At 37.7% G+C, this 12,500-nt stretch overlaps 1 protein-coding gene across 1 annotated transcript in view; it reads right to left on the bottom strand.

Moving 5' to 3' along the window:
• Positions 1-3,656: 3,656 nt before the first annotated feature.
• LOC134507442 (calcitonin gene-related peptide type 1 receptor-like) overlaps positions 3,657-12,500 on the bottom strand; it is a 79,830-nt gene continuing 70,986 nt past the window's right edge. The window contains exons 11-13 of the mRNA XM_063318089.1: positions 10,959-11,177; positions 10,023-10,064; positions 3,657-6,449 (exon numbers count right to left, since the gene is read on the bottom strand). Coding sequence (XP_063174159.1) covers positions 6,225-6,449; positions 10,023-10,064; positions 10,959-11,177 — 486 coding nt within the window. The 3' untranslated portion in view covers positions 3,657-6,224. The remainder of the gene's footprint in view (positions 6,450-10,022; positions 10,065-10,958; positions 11,178-12,500) is intronic.

Raw genomic sequence — 12,500 nt, 5'->3', positions numbered from 1 at the left:
CAGACGGAAATACCGTTATTTTTACCATGTCTTCCAGAATGCCATCCATGTATAATAAACATTTTTGTAATATTGATATAGCTATCCTGTGTCTTAGCAAGTAGCACTATCTGGCTGACCTTGACTAACTGTGGCAGCTAAGCAACTAAGCAACTGTGGACCAGTTAGTACTTGGACAAACCACTAGAAAATCCTGGGGCTGTAGGATACACTGGGAAATGGAATAATGTCTGGAATAAGGCAATGGCAAACCACTTTTGCTAAAAATCTGTATGGTTGTGTCCATCTGGTCACCAGGGATTGAGCTTGATTCAAAGGGATTTTATGTTTTTAGGGTTACACCATAGCAAATGGGGCTCCCAAACAAATACAATATTGAAATGCAGTCTTAAACGATCAGCTACTACAACTAAACACAGTCTAAAACTATGATAGGCTTACCTTCCCCTCCTGAGAAGTTAAAAAGCTTTGATGAAGAAAGCAATCATCAAGATACTAAAAGGAATCCAGGTGAACCTCTTGAAGTGTGTCCCATAACTGTGATGCCACCACCAAAAAGACACTCTGATGGTCACCTTCTTTCCCACATCTAAAGGGAGCCCTTACAGCAGAACCTTGGAAAAATATCTTAAGGGTTAGATTGGTGGATATTAGAGATGGTGATCTTCAGGAAACCTTATGCTATCCTTGTATTTGGATTTTATTTTATCTATTAAATTAAATTTATTAAATTTATTAAATCTCACAATGGAAGTGACTCTGGGTGGCTTTAAAACAACACTTTATACTAATCCAGAAATAGACTGAGCATCATAGATATAAGTATAGGTGTGTAACTGTAACTTAGTTTTAATTCAAAGGGCTGGACAGCACTTCAATTCCAAAAAAGTACTTTGGAGTCTATGAGACCACAAACACAACATGTCTGCAACTCTTTTTCCCAGATAACACACCATCAGTTTAGCTGCTGAAACTATTCTTGAAAGAAATGTCTAGTAATACCAGGAATTCGCTGCAGCAGAATTGCATTCTTGGGAAGAGCTGATAACTAATAAAATAATCAATCATATAAGTAGCTATTTTCTATCTCAGGAGAGCCTCGCACTAAAATATATGATTTCTGTATAGAATGCCCTGTCATCTTCAACACAGATGTTTATATGCACACTTGCATGCTATTTAAGCAGCCCTAGTTGGAAGTAACACTACTGCTTAGGAAAAAGCAGATTTTTGGTTTAATGTTGCCTGAACATTTCTTTCATGTTTTGAGAGTAGATGATCCAATTGATACAGCATTCTAGTACAAATCCTATAAAAATACATCATTCTGCTCTTGCTTGGCTACACAGATTTGTTTCCAAGCATGAAGTTAGTCAATCATGCATTTTTCTCTCTCTGGAGACTGGGATGAACATTGACAATTCCTTCTTGCTGATTCAGCTGCATTCTTAAGGGCAGATTTGTGGGGGATGGGGGACAGGGGAGGTTACTGTTTGTCCCCTTCTTACACTTATGGGATCATCTCATTTAAGAAGTTCTGCCCTGCAGAAAATAATTTATCCGAGCTCTTCAACTTTTTTCAGCCCTGAATATTGTTTGAATTCCAACACTCTTAAGATGAAACCGGAACAGTATGCACATTGATGATGATGATTGATGATGGAAAAACTGGGGGAAGACCAGCAGTCTTAGGGATCACAAGGAAATGGTGATTTTTGACTTTTTATAAACTGACCTCATCTACAGAAAAGTGTTCATTCATTTGAGGTAGTATGCTGCAACATTAAAATTCGCAGTTATTTTTATTAGATGCCAAAAGTAAAGTGAGTGCCTTTTCTGCCTCATTCTCTTGCAAGTTTTCAGTGAATAACCGACAGGTTCTTAAAACAATGTTGAACTGCAGTCCAAAATGCCATTGCTTCCAGATCTTTACTTTATGATTATGTGTACAAGATAATACAGCATCCATACCATGTATTATGTGCATCATGTGTACGGCAGCTGTCTATGCTGGGTTCAAGTTATTAAAGGATTAGTTTATTCAGACATACTTGTCCTTTGTGCAGCATCCTGCACTGGCATCTGAGAGAGAACATTTCTACCACCCTGTATCTACTCAAATGTAATACTTTCAGCCTGATGACAGTGTAGCAGTAAAGTTGAAGTGTTCAGGTTGGTGCAGGAAACATCCAGTGGATCGGTTTCCATTGTCTTCTATGACATAAATATTCCAGATGCATGCATCAGTGTTCCAAATTATCTTCTCAAAGCATTGCCTTGCTCATTAATTAAAAAAAGAAATAAAATGAGTCCCAGCAAGTTGGCTTTAGATGTAATAAACCCGTTCTGAGTTTTCTTCAGATTTGTGCCAACCAAAATGATGCTACGCATTAAAATCTGTAAGAAAGATGAAATCTGAGAAGATTGCAACTTCTCAGAGGTTCTCTTCTCATACTACTTTTGAAAGGCAGAGATGAAGTTACCATACCCGTGAGGGGGAAAAAAAAACCCATCATAGGGAAAACAAAGCTGGAAAATAAGCACTTGGCCTTCCATGATGGAAAAGATAAAGGAAAAGGGAGTTTGTATCGCAGTTCTCCAAGGAAAAGGCACGTAGTAGAATTAACACATAACATTTTGTTGTGCAGTTTGGGTCCAGATGTGACTCCAGATGTTAGCACACTGAACTTACTCTTAAGTGAGTAATATTAGAATTCAAATCCCTTTATATGAATGTAGGATTTTTCTGACCTGCGTTCCGTTATGCAGTTTTGCCTGATTTGTCTCATTTGCATTATTTTTTACATTCTTCTTAGCCTTGGGGTGAAGGTCTGCAAAGATCTTTCAGTGGAAACTGGTTGCTTTTTTGAGATGCAGCACGTATTATCCACTTCTTTTAGGTTTGAAGGATAAAAGCTTAACACTTATTTTAAAAAGACATTTTCTTAAGAAAATAACTTTTGTAGCTTTTTTTGCATAATCACAGCCAAGACTCAATCCTAATCACAGCCATGTTTTTCAAAACAAAGAGATGGGGCTGAGAATTTAAGGTCTTCAAATTTATACCATCAGCAGCCATTATACTGCCCAATTCAATACAGTCCAGCAGCCCATGCAATGAAAAAGTAAAATGTAAGCATTCACCTAGATATAAACTTCACCTAAACTTGCCCACAAGATTATTGACAATAAAGTCATCAATTTTTTCAGCAGTTGGCCTCAAATATCACAGTTTTTGAACAAGCGCTAATAGCCCGGTTCACCCATATGGCTAAACAAGAACTGTGGTTGATAAATCACAATGTCTAGGTCCACAAATGATGTTCAACTGAAAGGAAACCAGCCACATTATAGCCTTAATTGGGTGTGAACCCAACCAAAGATGTTAGTTCTTAAAGCATCTCAAATATTAACTGATTAGCTGCTGACTGCTTGCAAAATGACAATTAGTATGCAACTCTGAGAAAGGAGGAAACCTACATGCTTCACAATGCTTAAAAAGGGCGGGAGGTTCTGCTGAAGATAAAGCTGTATTTGATCCTTTGTTCGCTATTTTCATGCATCAGAAGGACTTCAGTATGAGCATGCATGATCAACAATAGCAACTCGATAATTCTTGTGCTTTCGAATTAAATAAGCTACAGTAAAAAAAACAATTTCTTTCATGAGTTTTGAAAGGTTTATTTCACCTAATTTCATGTGCTCTTGCATATTTATTTGGCTATTCAGTATACAGGATTTATCTTTTTTTTTTTTAAAGAATGTTCACAAAGGCACAGCATAAAGTTCTTACCAAACTTCCTTGAAAGACATTTATCCTATTAAATCTTTTGCACAGTTGTGGATCAGTGAAACATACAGTAACAGTGGTGTTATCCATTGGGTAAAGCACTTCTGTATATACAGGCAGAAGAATAAGACCCAGTAACCTCAGACAACACAAAGTTAAACCAGTTCTTCTATGCAAGCCAGGAGAAGCTTCATTCAGAAGGCTATAGATGCAATCTTGCAGACAATGAAGGTGGCCTCAAATCTCACTGACTTCCATGTAGCTTTCATGTTTTCAGACAAGAGTGGAGGACCCTTTGCTGATATAAAGTGCTAACTGTAGCTATTTAAGGATTCTGTACAAGACCAAATAATAGGATGGCCTCTTTGGCCATCTCGTCCATTGGCTTCAAATGAACGAAGAGAGGCAAAACAAACACACAAAATCAAAAGACTCCTACTGGAAATCTGCCAGCACAACAATTTCTACTAATTTCACTTTTTTCAGCTCCTCCTGAACCTGCTCTGGAGAGTTCCCCGACCATCCAGAGTAGATTTAGAGATGACACGAATGGCTGTAAAGGGGAAGATAATTGCCCTTCCTTCCCTCCTCTTCAGCCACCAGTGGAAGAACTGCACTTTTCCCATTGACTTTAAAAAAAATAAAGCCAAGGTCTAAACAACCCCACTAGTGCTTGGCCAACATCTATACAACTGAAACCAAAAATCTACCTGGCTTAGGTGTCTGAACTGGGGTGCCCAGCCTGATTAGATCATCATCATCATCTAGTCTTTGCTCACCCCAATAGGAGCAACTCATTTCTAGCCCTGGACTTTGAGTGAGAGTGTCTCTGCATCTGTAAAGGTTATAGGAAGATAGGATCACTGTTGACGATAAGTGACAGGATTCTGGTTGTGGGGCCTGGATCATGGAGCCCCTGTGGGTATACTACTTCTGTTACTAGACACTGCCTTCCAGTACTGATTTCCCCCACCCATATTTTCCACTCAGCAAAAATAAATAAATGTGGTTTAAGCCCCATCACTCCTCTCTGCTCTCTAGAAGGCTTGGCTGCTGCACTGTCTTCTCTTGTTCTGATCAAAGCAGCTGCCCAATCAGGGAAGCCTATCTACAAATTACCACACCTTTTTCTAATTTGGTAAGCCCCGTCAGGTAAGTTACGCACCCAGTTTCTTTACTGAATGCAAATCTACCACTGACACTGGCATAATACCTTCAAAGCATATCCTGCAAGACATATACAGCATACTCTAACGCATGCACTGCTCCTTCATAAACATTCACTTTGCTGGAATTATATCGTTATACCCATGCACATATAAAACTGGATCCATTAATTAAAACAAAAGTGAAGTCCACAGATGCACAGAAACTCCACCTTATCAGGCTTCCTGTGGGGAATGGCAGACTAAGCAGTACTATTTTTTTAAGTAGCGCCAATGGCGCAGCATTTTCTGGGCACGGGCTGGGTCCCTGAAGCTTGAAGAATACTCTGGGCAAGGAGAATCCAGGAAATCATCCCTTTTGTTCTCTGAACAGCATTTTCTTGTTGGGGGGGTTGCAGAATGGATTCCCTGTGATCAATCCATGATTAAGAATGCTGGGAGGCGCAGATGTCATCAAGTTCGAGGCTGCACCAAAGCCGTAAAACGAACTCCACCTTATCATCACAGTTCCCATGCCTGGGATAAGATGATGGGATAAGATGACTATTTTCTTTTAGGTTCCTTACAGGGATTGAAGGGAAGAGGCAGAGTTATACCTGAAAATGTTGGCCCTCCCATTTGTAGTGAATTTGAACCCACTTTATTTAGAATATTGCAGATTGGTTTGTATCCATCTTTGTCAGATGCTGCACAGTCAACATGAAAAATGCTTCTCAATTAGTGATTTTTTTCCAAGAGTTAGACTGTGTTTGTTGGTTGCACTTAAGACAACAGAATATGATAAATACCGTATATACATGTTTTGAAGCAACAAAATGGCTGCAAAATGACAACCCAGTCATGAAACAAACTGCTGAAAAAATACAGAACTTTCTCTGATTCCCATCGTACAAAATAATTGCCCAATTTGTCTACACAGTAGAAGTCGAAGAGGCAAAGTTTATCTATCTCCAGATATATTCATATGCAGAAAAAATATATACAAGTACAGATCTAACTAGGACATGATTGATCCCATTAAAATCTCAACCAGCATCTTTCTGAATGTTTTAAATCCAGAGGTTGAAGCTTAACATTTCAATGGTTGGGTGTCACCAGCTCCAGTATATAAGTACTCACATGCTAAGATATGCTAATGCATGTGGACACAAGAAACAAATTGAAATTCATTGCATTCTTCAAGAACAACCATCCCCCCGGAAGTCAGTGCTGCTCATGGAGTCATCTTGAAATAATATATCAGTGAGAACTGAAACAGTCTTCTGTAATCACCCATATAGCTTTTCGGGTTTAAAAGCAACATTTTCCATGTCATTAAAGCTTTTTCCATTTAAATATTCACTGGTGGAGTCATGGTTATAACTGAAGCTCTGGCCATCAGTTAAGGAGGAAGAAACGGTATAGGAAGCTGACCGGAGACCATCGGAGTGAGCAAAGCTATGCTCAAACTGGATCCTGTACTGATTCCAGTGCCTCCGTAGGACAGACTGGACCTATTTCATGGAAAAGGAAAAAAAAAATGATAGAAGTTAAAGGGGGAAAAAAAGAAGTTCAGCACATGTTTTCTTCATTTTATATTCTAGGTCAACAATTGCATATCATTGGTCAAGACTCAAGTGTATTGAGCATTTTTTCCCTTCCCAGTGAGAGCAAAGGAAGAAAATGGCTTAGCAACTAATGTATATAAGGGCATGGAAAGATCTCTCAAAAAGTCAAGCTATAAGGAGAAAAACATATACAATATCTTTTCATTTCTAGATGGTTAATTTGGTCATTCGGGTAATTTAACGCCACACAAATTGTGGAGTAAGCTTTCTTAAGCAGGCATTAATAACTATTAAACACTGATCTATATTGCTATTTCCACTTTCCATTTCCACAGCACTGAGACCTGAACAGCCGAAGTCTGTAATAGTTGTCTTTGAGGAGGTTAAGCTACTCCCGCTTTTGGTACTTTGCGCCCTTGCCATGGGTCACTCTCCTGGAGAACTTTATGGCCCCAAATTGAAGTTTAGTTCATCCCAGCTATTTCTGTACTAACCAAGAGAGCCCTTGATCTAGGTGCTTACAGACACAGATACCTGCATGAAATGATTGCCATTTCAAATAAAAGGAAAATGTTACAAAGTATTTTCCAAAATAGTAGCTGCATTAAGCTGTTGCAAGAACAGCAATGAATCTTCGGGTAGCACAAAAGATTATTATTTATTATTATAGAAGAAACTCATGGAATATGGACCACTTGATCAAATACAGGTGTTTCTTGTTGCAACCGAAGATTAAAAATAGTGAAGACAGAAGGAATTAGAAATCAGGAGGTCCAAAAGTTACAATTACTTAACATAGTATCATTCCAGTGAACCATTGGAAAACAGAGAATGGCTTTTGGGGATAATTGTTATATTTAGCCTTGAAACTGCTGGCCTGCAAGGAAGAATGTCTGTGTGAAAGGTTGCTTGAGAATCAATGTATACCTCTCTGAGCAACCATAAGGATGGGGAGATTACAAATGTAAGTAATAAATATTCTATAACAGTACTGATTACTTTTAGATGCTCAGCAACATGTGAGACAGTGTATTTTTGTTGGCTTAATCCTGCAGAAGTTTTCAGTTGAAAAACCTGATTCATATTTCCATCAAGCTGGTGGAAAAACTGTTTCCTGAACAGAGTTCACCTTGGTTAAAAATATGTTGGATAATACAAATGAAGGTACATAAGGTCTGAATTTGTTTACCCACTTCTTTGGAAGGATGTTCTGTTTTACAATAGTTTCCGTTCATACAATGTGGTAAGCCACCTGTGCAACAGGAAGTTTGATTTACTAGAGGCCTTGATGAAATGTGAATGGAATTCAGTGCCTCCAAGAACAGTTGATACCAGAGTGAAAGACTGCAAATCTGCTCTGTTAAAGGTTCAAAGATGTTGAAGGGAATTTTGTGGTTAAAAATTATCAGCTCCTGCTGAATTTTATCATAATATTAAAATACGATATCAATATACATTAATTATAGCATTTTGTGCAAAATAGTTCTAGAGACAAGCATTGTAAAGAAAATCTGTAACAGGGAGACATTGTTAAGAAGTTTCCTTTCTGTGTATATCCTCAACTTATTTTTAGGATCCAAAATATAGAAATCCAGGAATCAATCTATCTAGTGGGAACAGACCTTAAGAAGTAGTATTTTTCTTCTGTTAAGTTCTGATGAGAAAGTAGGAACCATACTTCCTATCCTGAATACTGATTTTACATCTGATGCTGACATTTACTATTTTATCTTGTGCTACTAAACTGCGATTGGTTATGAACGAGCAATCACTGCCCTGCTGTACTATACAGAGGATGGTTTGCATGGTGGGTATCAACTCATCATTCTGAAGGTAAGATTTTAATTATGCTAAAACAAACGCTTTTCTGTAACTAAATGAAAGTACTACAGTAAAATTAGCAAACAAATGGATTGCCATGTAAAGTGATCTTTGTTTTGCTCATCTTAAAATGTCCATTTGGCAACCATTTTAGGTATAATGTTCATAAAGTTTTAGCGGGATCCATGGTATGACTCAAAATCTCAGTGGTTTCAAAGCACACTGTTTTCTCAAAGAATAAGGTCTTCAGAAGTTAGAAATAACTGCAAGTCATTAAAATATAAGACATTGGCTCTTAGATATAAAACCTCCAGTATAATTGAAGTTACGTCCAAATGGAGAATTCAAGATAAACAGAATTTAAATTTGGGTTGATGGATTGAAATTGACAAGGTAGAAAATTGTATATTTCTGAATAAGCATAACTTACTAACTGGTCTCATTTTAGCTGCAATGGATTGATTTGTTGTATTGTCTAGAACATAGTCTCTAAACTGTAGCTTTGCAGTTTCCCTTAGCACTTCTTTGAAACAAGAGACAGATTGTTGTTTGGCTATCATCTACATAGATATACTGTACAAGGATATTGAGCCAAATCACATTTTTGAAAGATAACAAAATTAAGAGCTTTCTGTAAAAAAGAATTACTGATACTGTACAAGGTAAAGTTTCATCATTACGGTTTACCAATAAAACCATTCTGATTTTAAGATAATCCATTTCCCCCAAAAGAAAAAAATAGACAAAAAGCTTATAAATAGGAATGTGGTGCAATACAGATTTGAAGCCAAAAAGGGTACTTGAGGGTGGTGTGGCTTTGCAAATCTCAGCTATCAGCATCTTCTTAAAGAAGCTGCATCTTTTTCTGGACAGGTGTGAACTAAGGAGCCACTGTCAGAATGCAACAAGGTGCTTCAGAGCAGGCGTGGGCATGCTGTTGGCAGCTCAACACAAATGCATATTTTCTTGGGATCACATGTTGCCATGCAAAGCCCAGAAAAGACAAAGCTTTTATGGTTTGCGCCCACAGACACACACACACACACTTCAACTGCTTTTCAATTGCAGTATATTCCTCTATTACTGCATTCTTGGTGATAAAAATGAAGCCTTCCCCATTCACAATAATTATTTGGGAAACAACAATTTTCTTTCATGACACGAAGCATAAAGATTTATACTTTGAAAACTAAACAACGTGTTGTAAGGGTCTTGTAGTCTGAGACCATCCAATATAACTGCAAAATCGGCCACCTGTAGGTTCCATGGATAATTCTGGCTTAAAATTTCAATTCCTTTTTTTTTTTACTTCTAAGAAAGCCATTTATTTTATTTAGTACTTATTTTAGAAAGATGGTTTTTTCCCTTTCAGTCACAGAGAAGAAATGATTCCAGACAGTTGTGTGACTCATTAAAAGGTATGATGCATTCTCTTTGATCATTTTCTGACGAGTGAAAATGACCAAAGCAGCACTAGGGAAAAAAGGATGGTTAAAAGGTAATGGAAGACTGTCCTCTGTATCTCTCTTAAAATTCCATGAAGGATGCAGGGTAATTTAACCCTAATCTGGGATCATCCTAAAACCTTTTTCTTTATTACTACAGCTTTAGCTACTTTTAGAATCTCCAGCACAGCTAGGTTTCAAACCAACAATCCAACTCATTCATAAAAAGAGATACATAAATGAATCACCATACCTCTCCATTAAAAAAACAGAAAATTGTTGCCACCAGCAAGCCCTGCAGAGTAAAACAGGAAGTTACTACTTGCCTTACATATGTTCATATTTGATGAATGATTAATATAACCCAAATAAGACATTCCCTCTGACGTAATTCCATGGCTATGTTTTTTAACAGATCCCTGAACCCCAATTCATGCCATTCCAGAGGGACCTTCAACTCTCAAGAATGGTTTGTAGGAGGACTGACAGACAGCTGGAAGTCAGCGGTGGCATTACACATCGTAACTATCATTTGAGTCATTCTCCTTTCAATCCCTCCCAGTTAGTCCAATTTAAATAGGACTGAAACAAGTCCTATCTCAAGTCTAAAATATCTCCCCTCAAGTGATACCTTCCATGTCTGAGTTCTCTGCTGGCTGACTGCAGCTTTGATGTCATTTGCTTTAATTTGAATATTGCTCTTCTCTTTCTGATCATGCTTTCACTTGACTTTGCATTGGAGGCCCTTGTGTGGCCATTCCATAGCTAAATGTTGTTGGCTAAGAAAACAATGTGTTAGAAGGAGTTCTGCCAAAGTAGTAACTACAAAGTCTACAAGGAACTCATTCTTGTGCATGATTGCAAAATGCCAGGTATTGGAAAGAGCCTCTCAAGGGCTAGAGAGAATTACAAAACAAAAAACCAAAACCATTTGCTCCCTTTCATATCCCTTGAAAAACTGACAAACTAGTGCCTTTCATGAAGGCAAAAATCGCTAAATGAATTGTCCCTCTGCCCATTCCTGCATTATCCTTCAGTTCTTACTATGAGAAATATCTATGGATATTTCTCTATAGAGAAATACTAAAATACGTATTTCAAGACTCCCAACTGCTTCTTGGATAAGAAATCGATTAAATTACTCATTTTGTTCAGGTTCGAAGCACTATAAATTGCCAACCCTTGATACCTGGTAGTGCATCAGGATATGTATCACATAGTTAAAAATCTCTGCAGCGACACGACCTTCTGGCTGCCATGGAACCAGCACAAATTCAATGCCAAGCAGGGGCACCAGTATGAGGGTGGCTCTGACTGCCTTCATGTAGAGATTGGATTCCGCCTGGTGGGTGACTTTTAACTTAGTGATTAGAACACGGACAATGTTCAGCAGGAAAAAGAGATTCACCTACAAGAGGAAGAAGAGGATTCTGTTAATGGTTATGATTTTGTTTTGCAGATCATATGCCACACATCCAGACCGAAACCCCCGAAGTATCTGAGTTGTGTAGTGGTGGTGGGGAGAGTGGCTGAAATGACAGGAACAGGAACAGAAACAGGGCGCCCAAATTCATTGTGAAAAATCAAAAAATGCAAGTGTTTAAAATAGCTTGTTACAATGTAGTTGGTAATATTAACCATACTGTATGTTTAAAGACCATTTTATTGAGCAAGTGGATAAATGTTTGCATACTTTTATTATATTTTCCAAGATAACAATAATTAAGAGTTGTTTGCTCCTTTTACCCCAGTATACAATGAAAGTTCAGAGAACGGGCCTGGAACATCCCTAGATAGACCAGACCAATCCTGTCAAACCCCCAAATCAGCCAAGGAGTTGGCCTGGGTATCCAGAGGGAAAAGGAAAAGCCTCCAATCTTTCTGATTATTTTTAAAAATTGTTCTTTCTATTGTTAATCAATTTTATACTGCTTTCCATGAAAGAATGTTATCTTGAAGTAAAGCACAACAAATTAAAAGTTATCTACATTATATATAGAATAACTATCGAACAGATAAAACTCCAACCCTTCACACTCAGTATTTTCAAACAAACTGGTCAAATATTTTGGAGATGTTCTGGATCTACTTATATGTTGTGTTATTTCCTCTATTTTTATCTTTTCCACCTGTTTTTAAACTGTCTATTAATATGATGTTAGTTGTTGTCCTGATTGGCTTAGTATTATGTAAATGTATCAAACTTAACACTTAGATTTTGATTTTTTTTTATTAAGTTGCTAGGGTTATTTCCTTTTTTTGTATTTAAACAAGAAAATTAGAGGAACACACACACACACACCATTTTGACAGGGACTGGTTGTGTATGTCATCCCTAAGAAAATAAGGTGTTGGTCATCAGAAATTTATATAAAGGAAGCTGCCATGTGCACAGTGAACCCTTTGCTTCCCCAAGTGATGATGGCCAGTTCTTCAGCTCCACTTAGCTGAACAGGGTCCTACATCAAAGTGAACCATCTGTATAAGTTTCATCTTCTATATAAAGTGATGTAAGGACCCATTTTGAGTAGCATGCTCTTTCTTGACATTTTATAATTAGAATTCTTCTCTGTCCCCTCCATATATGGAATATCCTAAGAGGCATGAATTTCATGAGATTTTGAGCCTTTTGACTCACTGCAGTAGCATGAAGCTATTTTAAGAACAGTGTCCAGGAAAATGGAATAAGAAACCCATCCCTCCCAAGGAAAAGCAATCCCAGTTCTCAAAG

Source organism: Candoia aspera, chromosome 1 (assembly GCF_035149785.1).
Source record: "Candoia aspera isolate rCanAsp1 chromosome 1, rCanAsp1.hap2, whole genome shotgun sequence".
Taxonomy (NCBI): domain Eukaryota; kingdom Metazoa; phylum Chordata; class Lepidosauria; order Squamata; family Boidae; genus Candoia; species Candoia aspera.
Note: the sequence above shows the minus strand (reverse complement) of the source record. Positions and strands in the feature narration are given on the sequence as shown.